Source organism: Cheilinus undulatus, linkage group 8 (genome assembly GCF_018320785.1).
Source record: "Cheilinus undulatus linkage group 8, ASM1832078v1, whole genome shotgun sequence".
NCBI lineage: Eukaryota > Metazoa > Chordata > Actinopteri > Labriformes > Labridae > Cheilinus > Cheilinus undulatus.
This window is the reverse complement of record NC_054872.1, coordinates 23,199,868-23,222,428: the sequence shown is the minus strand read 5'-3', so window position 1 is coordinate 23,222,428 and position 22,561 is coordinate 23,199,868. Positions and strand designations below refer to the sequence as shown.

Below are 22,561 nucleotides of genomic sequence, written 5' to 3'. Positions count from 1 at the left end.
TCGACTGTCTCTTTTGTTATTGAGTTAGTTTCTAGCTGTTCCCACAGACTTGCTTCAGATGAAACTTTTGTGCGCTCAATCTTTTAATTTAGTAAATCCCAGATTTGTTCAATAGGATTCAAATCCGTATTTTTTGCCTCGGCCAGTCCATCAGTTCCAGTACTCCAGATTCCTTTTTCTTGGTCAAATAGTCTCTGCACAGCTTTGAAGTATGCTTGGGGTCATTGTCTTGTTGGTTTATGAACCCACGACCAATCAGATTCAGTCCAGAAGGGATTCCATGATGCACTAAGATGTTGTGGTAGACATTCTTGTTCATGATACCGTCCATTTTCACTAATTTGCCCACACCGTATCCACAAATGGAACCCCATACCATAATGGAATCTCCACCATGTTTCACTGTGGGTGTAATGCATCTGGCATCAAAACATTCTCCAGCTTTTCCGCAGACATAACCACGATGATGCTGACTGAAGAGTTCAAACTTGGACTCCTCCATCCAGAGTATCTTCCAGTCATCAACAGTCCAGTGTTTGTGCTCCCTGGCAAATCTGAGGCGTTTCTGGATGTTTGCAGGCCTCAATAATGGCTTCTTAGCAGCTGCTCTTCCCTTTAAGCCTTGTTGTGTCAGTTGTCTGCTTATGGTCATTCTGGAGACTTTCTCAGACTCTGATCTAGAAGCATTCATCTCTGCCTGAAGATCAGCAGTCGTCTTCCTTCTGTCTCTAGTATGTAAGGTGTCTGACATCTGCTTCAGTTAACTTTGGTTTCCTGCCTCTTCCTTGGCACATTTTGCAAGTACCAGTCTCCGCAGTTGACTCCAAAGCATACTTGACCACACTGTGAGAACATTTTGTCTTTTCCTATTTGTCTCAGAGACTATCCAGCATCATGAAATGCTTCAATGCAGACTCTGTGATTTTCACTGAGCTCTCCACATTTTACCATTTTGAAGAGGAATGAGAGATTTCAAACTAAATTCATCTTTTTATACCCAAATTTGACACGGCTCACTGGGCTTCTCTGAGAAGTCAGAAATGAATCAAGCATAACATTCAACCACTAAAACAAATTTTTCTGTACAGGAATGCAAGTAAATAACTATAATTTGACATATTAATCAAGAAATAATAATGTGCTTTACTAATTTTTCAGGTTTTTGTAAATCAGTAAATTTAAAATTCATGGATGACAATGATAATTATATTTTAGCATTGAAAATATCATTTGGGTTAAAGAGCTTAAAGAACATATTGGTGTATTAACCGTCGCAGAAACATAAAAAATGATTTTGGTAATTACCAATGCTGTTAATTTAGGGCAGCTGTGGCATAAACCTTATTTTGGTTAGGGTTAGGGTGGTCTAATAAATTTGTGAAGCACTATACATAACTATACATATATAAATAGCACAAACATACCTACATACAAACAAACATATTTTTCATCCCCCGCCTACCTACCAGATTCTTGTTCTTTGTAGTGATCTATTAAGACTATTTGGTAACAAGATTTGAATTTCCTGATATTGTCACATTTTGAGGGTAGTGCCAAGGCTGTTCCAAAGGATTACACCACAAACTGAAGTACACATACTTTTAAGAGCTGTTCAGACTGCAGTTTGTTCAAAATTCAATTCTCTTCGCTAATTATATCCCCCTTGTCTGCTTGAGAACAGCCGTAATATGTTCTCTGGCAGTACTTTGTTTTTTGCCTTGTGTACAATTTGTGCAGTTTTAAACTTAATCAAATCCTTAAGGTTTAGTAGCTTTGACTTCAAAAATAGAGGGTTAGTATGACCATGATATCCTGCATGATTTATTATCTGTATCACTCTCTTTTGCAATGTGCGTAACTTTTGTAGGTTGCTTTAGTGTTTTCCCATACTTCAACACAGTAAGACAGATATTGTTCAATCAGAGTGCAGTATAAAGTGAGTAACGTTGATTTAGTATGTAGTAGTAGTATGTAGTATCTGGTTTTACTCACTATTCCAATACTTCTTCAGATCTTGGTGCACAAACATTTTATGTGTGGTTTCCAGCAGAGCTTGTGGTCTGTTAAAATACCCAAAAGCTTGATCTCATACACTCTTTCGACCTTTACAGTATCAATTTCCAACTGAATTTCTATTTTTCTCCTTCAAAACAACATAACCTTAGTTTTACTTACATTTACAGACAGCCCATTCTTGTCAAACCAACATTTAAGTTTATTCAATTCTTTTTTGACCACTTCTTAAAGCTGCTGCAGGTTCTCCCCATAACATAAACCCCATAACATGAACATAAAATATTTGTATCATCTGCAAAAATAACAAATATTTTAGATACTGTACAAATGTCATTTATATACAGGATAAATAATTTGGGTCCCAGTACAGACCCCTGTGGGACACCACAAGTAATGCTTAGGTATTTAGACCTGTGGTGCCTTATCTGAACAAACTGCATCCTGTTACTAATATAACTCTTAAGTCAAGCCAGAGCTACCCCTCCTACTCCATATCTCTCCATCTTTTTAATACTGGTGGTCATTTCCTCTATTAATTGTGCTGTCCCTAATGTCTGTGGCTTGAGAACTGAAGGACCTTAAAGTTTAAAGGGGAACTATTTTACCCTTTTAAAACAAGTTTAAATTGTTCTCAGAGGTCCCCAAAACATCCCTGTAAAGTTTGTTGCTGAAAAAACACTCCAGTATTGGATTTTTGCGTGACTAAAAACGCCTCTGTTTCAGCCCTTATCAGAACGAGCCGTTTCTGTGTGTTGCTTTAAATGTTAATGAGCTGCCTGACTCCGCCCCCAGACCACACCCCTCTCAGGAAATGGATGCAGCACTCATGATTTTTTTCCAAAGTTTAGACTGGGATTCGAAACATCAATCTCCCAGACTGTAGTCAGCAGGGTAACCACTGAGCTATCCAACATCTCAGCTGACAGCTGAGAGGATCAGTAGAGGAGGGCGGACCTTTCCTCCAAGTGGGGGAGGGCCAACCAAACCTGGGGGCAGGTGCTTAGGCCCCTGTTGAGGTCACTAAATGTTAAATCTGAGAACGGCTTGTTTCAGCACACATTTTCTGAAAGGTGGAGAAAGAGAGGGGGAGAGGGAATGTATTTTTCTGGTACTTGAGGGGATTGTGGACAGGCCAGGGACACATATTTGTGTTAGAAAAGCCTGAAAAAGTGATTTTTGCATATGTCCCCTTTATGACATGAAGCACTATTGGCAGGAAACAGCCAACCTGACACGCCAGATCAACTCATATCCATTGCATGAATATATTTGGCAATCATCTGGAAAAGCTCCCATAGAAAAAAAGTTTAGGAGGGGCAGAATTTTTCAGAAATCTTCAGACAGTGATTGGAGGAACATTCTGTCTGTCACATTCATGATGGGCAAATCAGAGCAATAAATTGCATAGTGAGCATTTGCTAGTTATATGCAGGCTACTGCTGCCTTAGATGGTTAATGGTGGAGCTTTAACTAAAATAGATTTGAAGGCGAGTCAGGAAACTATGAGTATTCTGGATTTTTTTTTTTTTTTTTTCTCAGAGATCTGGATCCAGTCCTTATTAATTAGGAATGTATTGTTACTGGTTACTTAAATTTATATAGAGTCATTTTCTCTCTCTCTCTCTCTCTGTGGAGACTGAATGCACAGAGCTCCGAGCAACATCATCCCCCCTCCCCTCCTGTTTTTCTTTTATCGCATCTAACTGGTTAAAAGTCGCACACAGTAAGACGTGCACCTAGACGTAACATCGAGTCAACCATAGCCTTTGTTAACAAGGAAGTGTCTTTATGTTGCTGGCTGTGGTGGAACGGTGAGGAGAAAATATCCTTCCTTTATTCTGTGCTCTTTTGTGTGGGGAGGGGACACATCATTACTGGAGATGCGCAAAAACATCTTTGCTGCCAAGACAAACTTTTGGTGTGGCTCTCTGCTCTGGTTTGAACAAGAAAGTGGTCCAGTCCAGATAAAACTGCTGAGCTAACAGCTTCTGCAGCAGCAGGTCCTGTATATACCCAACAAGCCCATCATCATTCCTCGTAACTATTACACTCTCACGCCGAAGCAGGTTGGCAGAAGCACGGAAGATGTTCAGTGTTGCTGTCTGTGCTTGTTTTCATAAGAAAAATCCAGTTATGACAAAAGTGCAGCTATGGCTAATAGCGAGCTAATCACACATGCAAATTTTTTAGGGTTGTTTTTATTTTTTATTTCATACAGAAACATGGCCCAGTTCTAGAAAAACAGACACTGTGCTAAAACTAAATCTGAGGTATTTACAGCAGTGGAGGCAACCATTAGAGGGCTTTCAGTCCAACTAAACCATGCCCATAGTGCAACTCTGTATGTATGGCTCTGTTTACCACAGTAGAGGCAGCCATTACCGACGGATTTCAGTACAACTAGACCCAACTCTTTATGGTGTGACTCTGAAAGTACTGTCACTCGCTCACTCAGATACAGACAGGGCCATCTGTAGGGATGACTTCAGCAGTCAGCCAAAAATCATCATAAAGCAAAAGTTTCTCACTTGTGCTGATAAAAACCTTAATTGCAAAGCAAAAACCCTTCGCATTTCACGAGCAGAGATTGCTATATCTTTCTCTGTTTTTGTGTATATCCAGGTGTTACTCACTTTACTTTTCTCTTGGATTACTCCACTAACACAGATATTCTTACTGCATCCACAGGTGTTGAATCCGATGGGTTGGGATGCTTTTGGTCTCCCAGCAGAAAACGCAGCCATAGAGAGAGGTCTGGATCCAGAGGAGTGGACTAAAAGGTACAAAAAGTATCATAGCTGCTTATTTACCCATCTTTGTTTATACAGTGTGCACCCTAACATCGTCTCTGTGTCATCTCCTCAGTAACATCCAGTCCATGCGGGAGCAACTGGACAGCCTTGGCCTCTGCTTTAACTGGGACCGAGTGAGTAGAAAAACTCATGCAGAGATTCTGACAGCTTTAGGTTTGGTTTGCTCCCTTGTTAAGTCGGTGACCTGTCTGTGACTTTTTCTGACAGGAAGTGACCACCTGTCTCCCAGACTACTACAGGTGGACCCAGTATCTGTTCATCAAGCTCTTTGAAGCAGGACTGGCATATCAGAAAGAGGTATGAACAGTATTTGAACTGAAGTGCTTATCCTGCTTTCCTTCTAAAAGGAAAAATGTGATTGCTCTGGGTCTGAGGTCCCTGACAGTGACAGAAATGATTGAGGCAGCTCAGCCGTTACTCCTGGAAGAAAATGAAGAATTGAAAAAGAGGAGAAGCCCCTTTGATTATGTTTAATGAAATGGGACGACCTTGAATAAGCCTTTGGTCTGTCTATTAAATTCAACCTACTTTCTAAGCTCTGCTTTATAATTTCAATTGTGCGTGTGTGTATGCATTTTCATTTGTGTGCTCTTTGTGTGTTTGGGATCCAGGCTGTGGTGAACTGGGACCCCGTGGATCAGACGGTGCTGGCTGATGAGCAGGTGGATGAAAATGGTCGCTCCTGGAGGTCTGGCGCCCTGGTGGAGCAAAAGCTGCTCACACAATGGTTCATCAAGACCACAAACTATGCTAAGGTACGGTTCTTTGGAGCGTGTGCATGAGAATGACCTGAATATGTGTGTTAGTGCAAAGTGGCGTCTGACTGGCTGACCAGCAGCTTAATTCAGGTCGAAATGAGTAGCGCACCCCTCTGATAACACTCAGCAGCTGCAGCCCTGCCGCTCTGCTCCTGCAATCAGCACCCCATATGCCATCATCTGTACCCTGGCGTCTCTAGGCTGAGACAAGCAGAGTTGGGGTAATACCACAAGGCTGCCTGGCTGAGTGATTAGAGGTCTGCACCTTTTCTGCAGAGAGCAGAACACAGGCCTGCTGCAGGGAGAAATGACCCCCTCTGGACTCATATGAATTAACCACAGGAAGCTCTGAACATGCCTTATGCATGCTGCATATGCATTTGGATTGTTAGACATGCATGTGCACAGAGTGATACTTGAAGGGAAACTCAATACATTTCTCGTATTTTGTAGAATCATACATCATTCAAAATGAAGTTAATCCTATTTTAAGTTAAAAAGAACTTGTATGAATGTCAAATTTCCTCCTCCAAGAGCTGAAACTGAAAAAATGAAATGAAATGTGAAATATGCAGCTTCAGAGTAGATGTCCAGTAGGTATCATACTTCACTGTTTAGATATTTGGCCAAAAAGTAACTCAGATTTAGATTTCTGTATCTCAGATAAAGTCTTACCTTTGGTTTAAGAAGTCTGTTGGTTCTTCTGTGGCTGTTCTCTTGTACAGCTAGAGTTGTTCTAGCATTTTGTCATTATAAACAGCATCTCTGAGTGGATGAGGCTGTTTGTCTTTGCCACATGGTGCCATGGCCACCACCAAGGTGGTGGTGCTGTTCATTTGAAAATACATTTATGAAACATGTTTGCACCTTGTAATTAAAATAAGGCTAGCCAAAGGAAGCACCAGTCTGTCAGTGTGAACACGGAGCTGAGAACTATAAACCCAAAGGGTGTTTGACTTCACCCTTTTTAAAAAAGTGACTTCTCGATAATATATATTAACTAGTATTACTTATAAGTTTTTTTTTGTTTAAAATATAGATTTTGGGCTTTATATGCCTTAATTAAGAGAGAAGGACAGTGGATAGGGTCAGACATAGGGATGACAGAGAGAGGGAGAGATATATGGGACATGAGCCACAGGCCAGACTAGAACCTGGGCCACCAGCACACATGGGGCATGACCCAACTATTAGGCCATCCGTGCCCTATATCTCCAAGTTTTTGTTGATATTTAGATCAATTTGGTGAGAAAACTTGCAAAACAAATGTTGGATTTGTCTTCTAGCCCAAGGTGACATCAAAACTCTAAGATGGCGGAGCCATGGAGGGGACCCTCACCATGTATGAATAAAAGTTTTTTTCTAAGTTAATAAAGATAAAGCAAATTTATACAGTCAGGTGATTAAACACTAATTTAGAGAGGCTTATTCATAAATGTCATGATCCATTTATACCAAGTTTGCTTTGTTAAATGCTACTAGGCTAAATCTTACACACTACACATTTAAAAAATGTAAAGGACTTTACACTCCCATGTCGACAGAAACATTTTCAAGTCTCAGGTATAAAAATAGGGTTTTGGGGGGGTTGGATGAGGTGAAACAGTATTCTTAAACTTAGTTCTTTTTCTCGACTAAAATACTGTAAAAGAAAATAAAATATTGAAGTGCATTTTTTTTATTTTCTGATTGCTCCAGTATAAAAAAACAAGTTATAATGGAAATGGTGTCCATTTTGTCTTTAAGGGTAAATTTGTTACTATATTTGCACACAGTGCATTATAGGCATTGGATACAAATTGGAATGAATTTTTCAAAATGCCATAAAAATGCATCAAATAGCCAAATATCATGCCAGGGGCCTAAAAACCTCTTGAAACAACATTATAATTAAATTACAGAATGTGCCAAAATGGCTAAAGGGTATTTATTTTATATTTATTTACATATTTTTCAAGCCTATCTTAAGTGTCTAGAACTGGATCAGGGAAGCGATGCCGTTGTCTCTCTTAACTGTAGCTGGTCTGTTTTCAGAGATAAAAAGCAGAGACATCTTCATGTTAAAGTACATAAACCAGAAACAGCACTTCTTTCTTTGCCTGAAAAATGACGTAAATAGATAAGTTGTTTTTCTTTTAATTGACAAAAATGCTTATCTACCAATAAATTCAGCTGTATTTGTCATTGTATAAATTGTATTCCAGCTAATACCATGAGCATAGAAAAGAATATACAAGGTTTAAGTCTCAGAGAGTGAATTTTCATACTGTGCTGAAATTAACTTTAAAAACAGTTGTCTGGGGGACATGAAATGAATCTACAAATGTCTTTGTGCTTTAAATGATGCTAACAGTAATGGTAAGCACTATGATTTCCAATGTTTGTTCAAAGTTGCTGAGACCTCAGTTTAATTTCTTTGGCACATTTGTCCATGTCTATGTCCACAGTCAGGTCAGATGTCACCCGGATTTAGCAGCGGTGCTGAAGTCTTCAGGCTTGTCCGTGTCAGAGGTGTGAGCGGAGGTGGAAGCAGCCTACTGTGACAATGTGTTCCTGTGTTTTTAATTTCTTTTGCTCTGACGAACAGAGAAGTGGGAAGAAGGGAAGGAAAAGAAAGGTGTTAGGGAAAAGGAGTGAGAGAAAGGCAGACCGTGGCAAAGCATGGCCTGCCAAATTAAAAAAACAGTGCTGCGCTGTAATTGGACTGTGATTTCCTCGCGTGTACATCTCCCCTTATGCTCGAGCCCGTTAGACAACATTAACCTCAGACAACATTTATTCAGCGGCCGTCAGTTTAGCTGTCAGGTCGTTCCAGCCTGTTTCCTTATGAGCTGTTACCGTATTGTTTCCTCCGGGACACAGATGACTGCATATTATTACTAAGATGGATTTCTCTGAAGTAGAGCAAGCAGGGTGCAAAATGATCACGTGGCATCACAGCAGAGTTTTCAATTTCATGCATAATCACACTTGTTGCTCTCATACACACGCTGCACTGACATCTAAATGATTCACAGCTCGGTGTGTTACTCAGCTACACTGTTTTTTAAAGACCCGCACACATTCTCAGCTGTTGGTACTCTTTAACCACAAACTACTCATCACATGAAGGATGCTGGTTCAAATCCCTGAACAATCTCAGGAAATGAACAGCTTTGCATCGCTGCGTTGTGTAATAAATTTGTCAGAGGTGTACTTGATGCCTCTCGCTCTCTCTCATGCACACACAATCTTTGGTTATTGCTCTGCCATGCTTTTCTCTTTAGCTTTTCTTAGTTTCCATGGAGACTCCCGTCCTTGCTGTTCATCTTTTAGTGACTCCTGCTTTTACTAAACTCTGTTTTTTTTTTTTTTTTAGTCTGGGAAAGTAAAAGCCTTCACTGCTTCCCTATTTAAAGTCGTCATTTGTCTACATTGTTGCTAGTGTTTTTTCCTTGGCTGGTGGGAACAAATTTGTTTTGTTTTTCCGTCATGCTGACAGATTCTCAGGGATTTCTGCCTCTTTTCTTCCAGTCTGCAGTGAATCCACACACCAAGCCTTCATGTTAGTGATGGCCAGGGCCTCCCACAGAATTGGCTGGGCCCCTGATAAAACCAGAGAGGGATCCCTCCCCAGTTTTAATTGATTGATGATATCCATACATGTGTGCTGGATCAGAAGCATTGGTTCTTTTTTGGAGCTGAAATGTGTGTCAAAATGGATTCTGATGTACAGTAGGAAATATTTATTAATGCTATCGTTTAGCCAGTTTTCCTGTTTTCAGCACACATTTGTTCCTTGTTTTTGTCAATTTTTGCCACATTAAATTTTCAACCCAATAAAGTTGCCACTTCATGTCCATTTTTGTTAGTGTTTACTTATTTTGGCTGGGTTTTGCTGCTATACACCCATTTGGGCTTCTTTATTTGGCCAATTTAACCCAATTTTGAAACTTTAATTTTTACTCATTTTTGCAACTTTTCTCCTAGGAAACTACTTCTTTTTGAAAGTGTCGACCCATTTATTTTACTTCTCACCCCTTACTACCACTTTAAACCACTTTTTTGCTATTTTACAGCCTTTTTTTTGCCAATTTACTTCCATTTTATATCCTGTCGTTTTTTTGACACTCTTTACCCATTTTTGTAACTTTTTTGTCACATACCACCTATTTTGCCCTTGGCACTTTTATCCATTTTTTGCCATTTCTCGCCTATTTGTGCCCCTTTTATTCACTATTAACCCTTTCTCTCACTTTATGCCAATATCTTCTATTTTTTGCTCTTTTTGCCACTTTACTTCCTTTTTAATTTCTTCTCGTCCTTTTTTACACTTTTTTTTGTTACCATTCTACGTCCATTTCTGTTAATCTCTTTCTTTTTTGCCACTTTTTACCACTCTATGACCACTTTGCTACTTTTTTACCACTCTAGTTCCATGCTTGCCTTTTCCTTTACTACCTCATGCCTATTTTTCTTACTTCTTCTCCTTTGGTCACATTTTTACCACTCTACATCCATTATGACATTTTTCACTCACTTTACATCCATGTTTTTTACTTCAAATTCTCTTGCCACGTTTTTACCACTTTACACCCATTTCACCACTCTTTCTTAGCATTTATCATCCCATTTTTTTCTGTAGTTTGCCCATTTGTGCCACCTTTTTTAATCAATTTTCCACATTTTTACCACTTTATCCTATTTGTTACTTCACACCCATTTTTGCCAGTTTTTGTCAATTTTTGCCTACTCTTGTTGACAGTTTTAAACCATTTTTGCATCTTTTTGCCAGTGTTTTCCATTTTAAACACTTTTATGCCTATTTTCGCAAGTATGTAACTAATTTCCATTTAAGTTGTCTCAGTTTTTTCTGCTTTATTTTCTGGCATTCTGATGTTTGTGCATGTCACATCATAGCTTAGCTTTGAAGTCTGACATTACTTTCCTAATAATTTTGTTGGTGTGCCATCAACATTACCAATTAAAAGGTAATTCTGTTTTAAGAAATGATGTTTACATTTTTAAAAAGCAATATTGTCCCACAGCATAAATAAATGAAATTATGAATGAATGGTTATTGTTCAGATAAAAAATAAGATACGGTTGTGACAGTGTACCTTTACAATGGACCATGATTTTGCTGACCTCCATGGGCCTCCAGTTTGGCTGCTCTTCCCTCATGTGCAGCCTTGGTGATGGCTTTGTCCAGTGTTAATGTTTATATTGATATCTCTGATGGGCGGCTGCATGCTGAGAGGTGGGATGGGGATTTTGGGTGATGAATTGTGACAGGCTGGAAAGAAAAATGAAGAGTTGGAACATCTTCGGCCTCGGTCCTGCTGTGGCTTTTTGGCCCGAGCCTCATTGATATGCATAGATTCCTTTAATCACGCAGAAGAAGCGTTGTTGTGTGCGACTGTGAAGTGTGTATGTGTGTGTAGATTACTATGTGATATGAGTGAAAGTGGGCCGGGTGGAGGTCAGGATTTTTGAAAATCCCTCTTTGTCTGCATAATGTGACCTGCCTGGCTCCTCTGCTTTGTTAGAATAAATTGGCTCGGCTTCCAAATGAGACTGCGCTGAATTGGAGTCGATTGCATTATCTCACAGTACTTTAGACAGCCACATACTTAGGAGGAACCTGTTGCCCCCTTTTGCATATTTTTTAATCCATGGTGAAGGAGAAAATTAGCCTTTTTAAAAACTTGCACAAAGTTGTAAAGTCATATTTTTGTTTTTGTGTCCTTCTCTAGCATCTCCTGGACGCTCTAGCAGATCTTCCTGAGTGGTACGGGGTCAAAGCCATGCAGGCAAACTGGATTGGAGAGTGCACCGGCTGCTACTTTGATTTCAAACTAAAGGTACGTCTCCACTCCCTCCCCCTCTGCTTGCTTTGTATTCATTCATCACTCTTGCTTTCTTTCAATCTCTCGACTTTTTTTCCACCCAGTGTTTCCCCGTTACTTCTCCTTCATGGCCTCTGTTTTTCATCTCTTTCTACTCAAACACTGATTGCTTTTGGTATTTTGGATTCTCCATTTATTTATGTATTTCTGCAAAAACTCAAGCACCCAAACAGGAAGATCTGAGCTGTGTTGTTCCTTTTCAGTGCAGGGCATTCAACTGTGCAAAGTGGTAATTAACCAAAGCGGATGATGTAACATATAAATCTCTGTTGAGTCTTCACGCTGTCAAATTTACAGTGTTCACTTGTCAAACTGAGCTGTCACTAAAAGCCCTCTGAGAGCCATACAATAATCCAGTAGCACTTCATATTCCATGCATGGCAATAAATGGGTCATTGTGTGATTGTTGAGCAGTAATTAGTAGGTAATAACATGCTATAGTAATTACTAGGTAAGCGTTTGATAATAACAATTTGTATACAGGTAATATTTCATTGAAATTAATTTAGGGGGGCATTAATGGCCCAAAATCTAAGGGTGCTAAAGAGGAAACTGATTTTAAGATGTAAAACTGTTTGGTTAAGAACATTATTACTATGGTAACATACTAACAATAAAATGTTTATATAGGATCAGTGCAACATTTGGATTCAGAAATGGTATACAGTGAAATTATTAATGTGGTTAAACAACAAAAAAGATGTGGTAATACATCCATGCTGTCTGGCCATAACCTCCTATATTAGATTAACCAGTTTCAAGGAATAAAAAAAAAATTAAACAATTTAAGACTGAATGGCCATAGTGTGCATCAATTTGTCACTGTTTACTGGTTAAAAATGTGTTAAAAACTCTGACAGATGTAACAGGGTTATGGGCTGATGCTATCGATATGAACCTGCGTGTACAGTTTTACAGTCTACATTAAGTCTTATATAGACCTGCCCAAAGAATTGACTGGGCCCCTGAAAAACTGAGAAAATGGTCCCTCCCTAGTTGGGTTTTATTGATGATGTCAATGCATGTGTGGTTCAGTAGCACTGGTGTTAGCATGCTAGCATGCCAAGCTATCAGTTACCTCATTTTGGAGCTAAAAAGTGTCAAACTATTATTAGGTTCTGGTAATGGAATTATTTATTTGTGCCACTTTCTAAAAATTTTTAATCATTTTTTTCCCTCTCATTTTTGCCACTTTTAACCAATTTTTGCCCATTTCTGCCCATTTTTGCTGCTTTACACCCATTTTCACCATTTCATATTGCTGAATTTACAAACAACAAAAAACAAACAAAAAGTCTATATTGCGCCACAGCATAAAGGAAAAAAATCCTTTTATTTTCTCTATACTGTACTTTTTCCAAGAGAGTATTCAGGCCTACAGTTTACATGTCATTCAGCAAAGGTTTCTTGGTTCATTTTTTAAATGAATGACTAAACAAAGTGAATACATGAATAGGCATTATTTTCCTCAGTAATGTGATTCAAGTGATTTTAAATAAGTACAGTTCATCTTTCTCAAGACCAGCTGGAGGTTTTTTTCCAAGTATGATGAGCTCTACATTTAAATACAGTGGCTGTTTGATTTTTGTTTTGGTAAGTTTGGAAAAAAAAAAGGTTACCAAAATTTGTTATATTAAATGAATATGAAATATGTAAATATATTCCTTTCAAATCCATTAGAATAGCCTCGAAATAGTCAGGCTCTATTTGTAATAAGTCCTTGTGGAAGGAAAGTCAGAGCTTATGATGTGATTTTATCAGGCTTTTGTGTCTTGTCCTTGATTATCCTCAAATAAATGGATAGAGATAAAACCAGGGTTGGTAGGTTAATTGGATGGCTGCTTGTTTTGTATCACATCATTGTACATATTCAGTAAATTATCTCCCCAGGGGACTGAAGATATGCATAAACATGTCTACTACAACATGAATAGGGCTAATTAGCTTCAAGCCCCTTAAATGAGCATGTCATATTTGATAATTACATGATTAAATGAGCTGAAGTATTATTATTTATCAGAAAACTATATACATACATACAGTGACAGATAGCATGGTAACGAGCATCAAAAGCATTATTGACTCTACATGGACCCGATGTGCTAGTCCTCTTATTCTCTAAAATTCAAAATCAAAACAAAAATATCCTTCAAACAGTATTTTCACCCTAGTGTATTAAAACAGATTAATTAGGTAAAAGACCAACAACATTTTTTGGCTTTAGTCTTACCAGCAGCTCTGTTCATCATCTTTTTCCATATAAAACGCTTTTTATCAAAGGGAACACATCACGGTCCTTTTATCTTCAGCATCCTTAATAGCACCAGTTTACTGTGGTGAAGTGCAGAGTATACGTGGGTATAACCCAGGGGTCAGGAACCTTTTTGGTTGAAAGAGCCATTTTCACCTGTACTCCCTTCCAGAAAATCTTTAAAGAGCCGCAAAACAAATTTGAACCTTCCAATGAAGGTGACACAGTCAGTTAGCCTAAGTCTTTGTCTATCAACATCAGTAATTGAGCAAAGCTATGTGGCCATATGTTTGATCACACTGATAACTTTCCGCTTAGTCGTTGTTTTATTTGTACTTGGCATTTTAATCATAATTTTCAGTTTGACTAATTTATTGATTTAGAACTACAATAGAAACAGCTGTGTGCATAGTTTTTATCTATAAGTGCTATTGATATAATCATTATCATTATTTCTTTATTCATCAAAACACACTCCTTACACCTGCTGTCAGATAGAGTTAATGCAGTATATTGTAGTAGCCTACTGCTCACCTACAGATGAAGCCTTCTTCACTTCATCTCCTCTCTCTCTATGCTGCTGTCTTTTTGTCTACGTCACATACAGGAGTGCAGTAGGAAAGATGCACTCGGCCTGATCAAAACAAAAGCATCCATGATCACTTGGTCACAGACTGCATCGACAATACAATCAAAAGGACAAACCAGAGCAATCATGATAATCACTCCAAATATCAAAAAAGAGTAGAATCAGCTGTTTACAGCCTTGCTCTCTCTCTCTGTGTGACACATGTCAGCACCGTGGACAGCACCACACTAACACACGTGACATTTTTAGCACAAACATCAACAATTTCATCTTTTAAAACACAAATGCAAACTCTTACACTGTAACTTACATTCATTACACGCCAAAAATATTTAAATCATCATCAAATTTATCTATCTTCTGAATGATAATAATCGCAGCAGAGTAGAGAATGACAGTAAAATGTGAGCTTACCTGTTTATTTGGCTAAAACAGCCCACTAATGATCCCTTCGCCTCCTTTCTCTCTGACTGATGCTGTTAAGTGTGAACTTGTATCAGTTTTTCATGCTGGTGTTTACGTTATCATCGTTTACAATCCCCGCTGACACTACTTTAGTCCAATGTACGCACCACTTTAGTATGAAACATATCAAATCTGATCGTCTTTTTCACATTCCAACCTTCCCTCGTGCTGTGCTAAACCAGATTTGAGGAATTCAAAATTTAACTTGTGTGATGAGCACAAAACTCCTGCTTCAGGTTTCATTTGTGACAAGACCTTTGTTTCCAACACAGGAAATGGCCAATACACCAATAGTTCTGCTTCTTGTTTACAAATCTTTGAATTGTATGGCACCTCAATACCTTTCTGACCTGCTCACAGGATATAATGCAGTCAGATCACTCAGATCTTCAGATATGGGCCTCCTTAATGTACCTAAAGTTCAAGTTAAATCTGGTGAAGGAGCATTTAGTTATTACGGTGCTGTCCTATGGAGCAAGCTGCCAGCTGACCTGAGAGCTGTAGACACTTTAAGCTCTTTTAAGAGTGCTCTGACAACTCTGCTTCTCTCTCGTGCCTTGAACTGTTAGACCTGCAGTATTTTTGCATTTTTGGATATGTTGTCCTGAAAGAAAGAACAACATAAGCTGTGTTGTATATGTGTATTCTGTGTTTATGTGTGTGTGTGGGCGTGGGGTTGTTCAAGTTTTTATTGCTTTTACTGTTTGTTTTTATCTTGTGTAAAGCACATTAAGTCTACATTTGTATGAATTGTGCTATATAAATAAACTTGAATTGAATTTATTTGAATACGTGCTGCGCCATAGAGGCTAGTTATTATTATGCATCATAATGCGCCATAGAAGCGCGTTATGATGCATATTTAAGTTGATAAAATAGGCCTATTTGTAAATATAAAGTCATGAGTGAATGAAAGGGCTACATGTTTTATGGATAAAATATACAATATCTCAATACAGCGTTAGAAAAAAATATTTGTTCAATGTTAAAAAAGAGAAAAGTTTATTTTTATTTTAAATTTCTGGCACAGCTGCAAAGAGCCACCAGGGAGGGGCAACAGAGGCGCATGTGGCTCCGAAGCTGCAGGTTCCCGACCCCCCCGGTAAAACCCATATAAACCCGTATTTTATTAACAGTAGAACACAAACAACTTGTCAGATGTTGAAACTGAGACATTTTACCATTTCATGAACAATATTAACTCATTTTGAATTTGGTAGCAGCAACACAACACAAAAACAGTGTTGACAGGGTAACTAAAGGCTGAAAAAGTAAGTGGTAATAACAAAAACAAACTGAAGGAGCATTTTGCAACTAATTAAATTAAATGTTAACAGGTCAGTAATATGACTGGGTATAAAAGTTGCATTTTAGAGAAACAGAGTCGCTCAGAGGTAAAGTCAGGCAAAGGTTTCCCAAACTGCACAAAATGGGTCTAAAAATTGTGGAAACATTTCTGAAAAATGTCCCTTAACATAGAAATGAAAAGACTTTGAATATTCCTCCATCTACAGTCCACATGGTCATCAAAAGATTTAGGGAACATGGAGAAATTGGTGTTCACAAGAAACAAAGCTGAAGGTCAATATTGGATGCTCGTGATCCTAAGGCCCTCAGACGGCACTGCATTTGAAACAGGTATGATTCTGTACTGGAGAGCTCTACATCGGCTCAGAAAACACTTCCAAAAATATTTGTTTGTAAACACAGTTAGCTGTGTCATCCACAAATGCAAGTTGAAGCTGTATCATGCAAAGAAGAAGCAATATGTGAATAGAAATGCCACTGTCTTCTCTTGGCCAATACTCATTTGAAATGGAAGTAAAAATGGAAAACTGTTCTGTGGTCAGAAATTTGAAACTCTTTTTGGAGACCGTGGACCCAGTGTCCTGTGGAATAAGAGGAAAGGGACCATACAGCTTATTATCAGTGCAGAATTCAAAAGCCTTCATCTCTGATGGTCGGGGCTTTCATCAGTACCTATGGCATGGGCAGCTTACACATCTGGAAAAGCATGATTAATGCTGAAAGGTATATAGAGGTCTTAGAGAAATATATGCTACCATCCAGATGACTCTTTCAGGGTAGGGTTTGCATATTTCAGCATGAGAAGGCTAAACCACATACTGGATTTATCACAACAGCCTGGCTTTGCAGTAGAAGAGTACAGGTGCTGAACTGGCCTGGCTGAGCTCATATTTTTCATGAAATGGTAAAATGTCTCAGTTTCAACATCTGATATGTTGTTTGTTCTCTTGTGAATGAAATATTGGTTTATGAGATTTGCAAATCACTGCAATCTGTTTTTATTTATATTTACACTGTGCCCCAACTTTATTGGAATTGGGCTTGTAATGTTTTTCCCTGACTGAGTGATTTTTGGATTATTTCAGCACTGAAATACACACATCTCAGTGGCAAAACTACAGATTCTTGTGTCTTGAACTGAAATACTGTTTCTTGAAGCTTTGTGACTGCAGTCTTACTCTGTTATTTGTCTAAAAACAAGAGAGATGTCCTGAAAACCAAACAAACCACTCTGTGTGACAGCCTGAGGAGCTGGCAGGTCCTTTCCCATTAGTGCAGCTGTTTACATCGGCGCTGACAGTTTCTTTTATCTCCCAGGTGAACGGGGAGGAGATGGGGGAGACCCTGTCAGCCTACAGCTCCTCTCCAGAGATGGTGTTTGGAGCGGCTTACCTGGCCATCCTGCCCTCCCACAGACTGCTGCACGGGAGAAGCTCAGTCCGATCCACCCTGAAGAAAACCTTTAAGCCGGGCAGAGGTAGTCATCCTCACAGTTAGTCTAGTCTGTGTTTAGGTTGTCTCTTCAAGCTGTTATTGTGTCTTTTGAGGAAAGACTCATTTAGATCTCTCCTTATCAGCAGTGTTATTTGTTATTTTTCATTTGGCTCATTACTCCTGAATGCTATCAGAGCTTTTAAAGGTTCTTAGCCACCACTGTGGGCTTTAACAACAAAAGCAGCGAAAAGGATGATTTAAGCCACCTTATTGTCAGAGCACATTTGAAATAGGTGACCTGAAGTGCTTTGCAGGTTGTGTAGGCGGCAAGAATATGTGTCATTTTAAATATAAAAGACTGAAGAAATAATGAAGTAAAAAGCTTTAATATATTATGTATAAAAGCAGTGGAAACTCTGACAGCTGTGATTGTAGAACCATAACCAAAGAAGAATAAAGGAAGAAAATAAAGGGAAACCAGTGCACATATGACAGAGAAACATCTTCAAGGGTGTTATGGTTAAAGATTGTGTTTTCCATCCTCTGTATGGATGTATGTTTTAAATGTCATGGTATGGATATTGAGGCTGCGATGGTGTGAGTCTATATGTTGATTGGGATTCCCCTGACATTTTCTCAGCCTCAGTGGTGAGTGATTGTTGATAATGAGCCACCAGGGGAAGCAGCTCTGCCTTCTTCACACCTCTCCCTCCCCCTTATCTCCAGACTGCCTGACGGAGGTCACTGCTCTCAACCTGTTCACCAACCAGGAAGTTCCCGTGGTTATCTCACACAGGGAGGCGTTCGATGGCTATCTGGATACTGTGATTGGTGAGTTACAGGCATAGAGGCGGTTACATATTAGCTTAAATATGTTTCTCATTAGTATTGCATTATTTTATTTTCACCTTGGTGCATTTATGATTAATTTTATTTGATTTGATTGTGCAAATGGTGCATCCTTAACACTGCTCATATTTTAAAAATTGCCACTTTCCTTTAAGTTTTTCACGTTTGTTTCCCGTGTGAGTGGGTGAACCCAGGAGACTCATAACAGTTAGTCTCATCACAACATGCTTAACATCACCACAGGGTTTTGTTTTTCTCTCTCCTCAGAGATAAGCCATGAGTGTACATGTTTGTGTTTTTTACATGCAACATGTTTTTCCCCACTTTGGTTTTGAACAGGAATCCCAGACTGCAGTGAGGAGGATCTGTCTGTGGCCAAAACTCTGAACCTGACGTGGACCACAGTACTGAAAAGTGATGAAGATGGAACACAAACTCTGATTAACTCTGACGAGGTCAGCACTGTTGATGATAGCCCAGCAAATATTATTAATTTAATTTATTTATAAGTCAAACAGAAAATTAAACTCCTTCTCATCCCTTTTGTCCTCCTCCGTGAAGTTCTCAGGCCTCACCAGACAGCAGGCATTTGACTCCGTCACCCAAAAGGCCAGAGAGCGGAAGATTGGGGGTCATCTCACCAGCTCCAAGCTAAGGGACTGGTTAATATCAAGACAGCGGTACTGGGGAACACCCATACCTGTGGTTCACTGTGGGTCTTGTGGGCCTGTCGCTGTCCCTGAGGAAGAGTTACCTGTTATGTTGCCAAAGCTGCCGTCTCTCACAGGAAAAGGAGCGTCACCATTGGAGGCTGCTCATGATTGGGTCAACTGCAAATGTCCCAGGTAAGACGACTGAGATGCAAACTTTGAAATGATTGTTCTCATGTTTTTTGTGAATGTCTCCGATGAACTGATCTGTGAGTCTGAAATCTGTTATGATGTGGTGGCATTCGCTCCTCGCACATCTTCAGATACACAGAAGACTAGTTTACACTCTCTGATTGGATGTTATGACACTAGCAGGCACAGATAAACTGTCTGCATGTGTAAAAACTTGAAATACTAAGTTGGGGTACAGGTTTATCTTTAGAGGCTATAGTCCTCAACGCACTGGTTGCAGGATCGTTTTCCTAATTGGCACTATTTGGTGCATGACATCCCTCCTCTCCGTCTTCCCATACTGTTTCCCTTAAGCTATCTTATCAAAATAAAGGCAAAAAGCCCCAAAAATAATCTTTAAAAAATAAAGATTATCTTTAAAAAAGACCTGTACAGTTGTCTCTAAAGTAAAGCAGATAGTAGTGTACAAAACTGCAAGCAAATGCAACTTAATTCATCTAAACTAACTTTTCCATTGGTTCATAGCTACAAATACCTGTTTGTAGAACACTAATACAGAATTTAATGCTTCCCCTACATATGACATTTTTGGATACATGTTTAGGAAAGGGATTTCATTCTAACTACAGGCTAACAATGAGCCCTGAGGATCAGTGCTAGAATGTAGAGTATTTAGGTAGAGAGGCTCAGAACTATTATGATCATTTCATGATACATAATTAACCAATCTCCATGTCTGTCCTGCATAATTACTTGAAAGGAGCTATCTTAAAAATAGTTCAGCATGTCAAGAAAGTATTTTTTTCTGAATGGGCAATGGACCTGAGCTTGTATAGCTCTTGTAGTCTTCTGGATACTTCAAGTGCTTTTAGAACACAGGTCACATCTACCCATTCACACACTGATGGTAAAGGTTGCTATGGAGAACTGGCCAACAGTATTAGCTAAACCCACTCAAACTCACCCATACACATTTACACACCACCGATGCAGCAGTGGGAGCAAATTGGGGGTAGGTATCTTGCCCGGGGACAAATTTACATGACTGCTGGAGCTGGGGATCAAACCCAGGACCTTCCAAATTCGAGATGACCGACTCTACCTGCTGAGAAACAGTCAGCTAAGAGGTCCAGGGCAAACTGAAGGATCAGGTGAGGTACTGGAGCATATGCTGATTCCACACTTTGCAGCCTCAACCTTGGTCTTGTACTGCTCTGACCTCCTGGTAGCCATCCTCCAGCCCTGTACCAGGCCCATGCCTTTCTTTCTAGGGGTTCTCTCAGCTGCCCCCTCCACGACACATGCGGTAGCCCCAGGCATCTGGACCAGCCCCACGGGTCCTGGGCATCCATCATGTGGTAAGCTGGTTAAAACCCAGGAAGATGCCAGATGCTCATAAAATGCAGCTACTGTTCTTGTATCAGGCAGCTGACCCTTCCCATTCTCGCTCTCGTGAGCACATCAGCATTAGGTCTTTGGTCTTGCCAGTGATATTGAAAAATGCACAGAAGAGATGTTGGCACAAAGGAGTCCTCTGGCCTTCAGTCAACATCCAGTCCTCACAAGAGTGTAGTAAGACAAGAAGGACCAAGGACCAAAAGACTCGACTTTCGTCAGCGTGCTCAGATATGAATACCAGATTGTCTTGCTAAGCAAACTCATCGCCCCATGCGCAAGTCCAAGTCTGCGGTTGATCTCAGCCTCACAGTCAGCGGATGGACAGATTATGCTGCCAAGATAGGAGAACTGCTCTATAACTTCCACACTCATCATTCACAGACACAGATATGATGGCAGAATCTTACCTGGATCTTTGTTTTGGCCCAAGAGAGGTGCATTCCCAATGTTTCACCCTCCTCACTCAGCAAGATGAGAGCCCCCACAAGGACATCAACGGCCTCTGGAAGGATCACAGCATCATCGGCAAAGTCCAGATCTGGACATCACCTAATGACACTCCATAGTTCACTGCCCCTTTTACCCACTCCATTATCCAGTCCATACTGAAAAGCATTAGGGATAAGACACACCCCTGCATCACCACAGAATCAACTAGGATGAAGTTAGAGGTGGAGCCACCACACTTCACAGCACTGTCTGTACCAGAATATAGGGCAAACATTAGCTGGATGAGTGAACATGTGATCATGGAAGACAACAGGGGCTGAAAGAACCCCTGAATTGAATTTCTGAAAGTGCTCAGTGAGGACCCGAAGTGCCAGGATGCGTTCTACTGTAGACCTCTTAGGTGTAAAGCCTGACTGTTCAGGCTGCTGGTGTTGGAGCAGCGGATCACAGATTCTGTTCAGCAAGATCAGTGAAAGGACATGGCAGGGAGAGAGGCGTAATGTCCCTGTGGTTGAGGTGTGGGATGAAAAAGAAGAATCAGTAAATGACAAAATAAGAGATGTTTCAAAGTATTGTTTAATCCAAACTTCCACTGAAGAGAAATACATAAAAAATTTTTTTAGAGAATATCACATAGAAAGTTTCTTTTTGCATGATAGATATTGTTAGGGTCCATCAGATCTAAAAAGAACAGTGCTTCTTATGTTTTTTCATCCCTGTTATTCTTAGTGTTATGTGCATTTAAAAATGCATAACGTACCATCACCAGTAACCTCTCACATGCATGTGCATTTGCAATAATGGCACAGAGCCCCACAACAACCAAAATCCTCATGGTGTTGACACAAACTGCTTTGGGCAGCAAGAAGGTAAAATCAGTGAGAACCCTGTAGCCAGTACAAGAAGATGGTTAGTCCCATTCCCTTAGAAGGCCAAGGCAGTGGTTCACCAGTCAGTTATGAATTAATAATCTCAATGCTTGGAAATCAGAAAAGCAGTGTTGGAGCTAGTCTTTGGCTAACATGCTCCTCTTTGGCCCGGCTCAGATTAGATTTAGGAAAAAAAGTGTGTTTCCAAGTTCTTGGGGCCAGTTGAGTGAGCCAACTCTCTCCTTTCTTATTTTGACTTTTTGAGGATCCTGGCATGGCAGTATGTGTCTATAAGGGGAGGGGGTTTACATTTCTAAATAGGCTACATTTTTACTATAGCAGCTGTAAATAATATTTGCCATATATGCTCTAATTTAGTGGTTTCCAGCCTTTTTTTTTTGGCCTTCCTGATTCATATCTAAGAAAAGCTAAGCCCCCCTTTTAATGCTGACCTTAATGACTTGATCCCAGAAAGCCTTTTTTTCCTTCCTTATGGGCGGCCTTGGCCTTTTCTTTAAAAGTATCAGGAACACATAATTCATTTAATGGTAATGCTTTGAAAATGTAATGGAATTAAATAACTTTATATATTCAAGTTCTACCCAGCAAGTCTCCACCTGCTCCTGTAGCA

General features: G+C 39.6%; 1 protein-coding gene across 1 annotated transcript in view; it reads left to right on the top strand.

The window, feature by feature from the left end:
• Positions 1-22,561, top strand: part of lars2 (leucyl-tRNA synthetase 2, mitochondrial) — a 65,837-nt gene that overhangs the window by 19,829 nt on the left and 23,447 nt on the right. Inside the window, exons 4-12 of the mRNA XM_041793109.1 lie at positions 4,705-4,796; positions 4,882-4,942; positions 5,037-5,126; positions 5,441-5,584; positions 11,323-11,430; positions 17,406-17,565; positions 18,249-18,353; positions 18,711-18,826; positions 18,933-19,216. Of these exons, the coding sequence (XP_041649043.1) occupies positions 4,705-4,796; positions 4,882-4,942; positions 5,037-5,126; positions 5,441-5,584; positions 11,323-11,430; positions 17,406-17,565; positions 18,249-18,353; positions 18,711-18,826; positions 18,933-19,216 (1,160 nt within the window). The remainder of the gene's footprint in view (positions 1-4,704; positions 4,797-4,881; positions 4,943-5,036; positions 5,127-5,440; positions 5,585-11,322; positions 11,431-17,405; positions 17,566-18,248; positions 18,354-18,710; positions 18,827-18,932; positions 19,217-22,561) is intronic.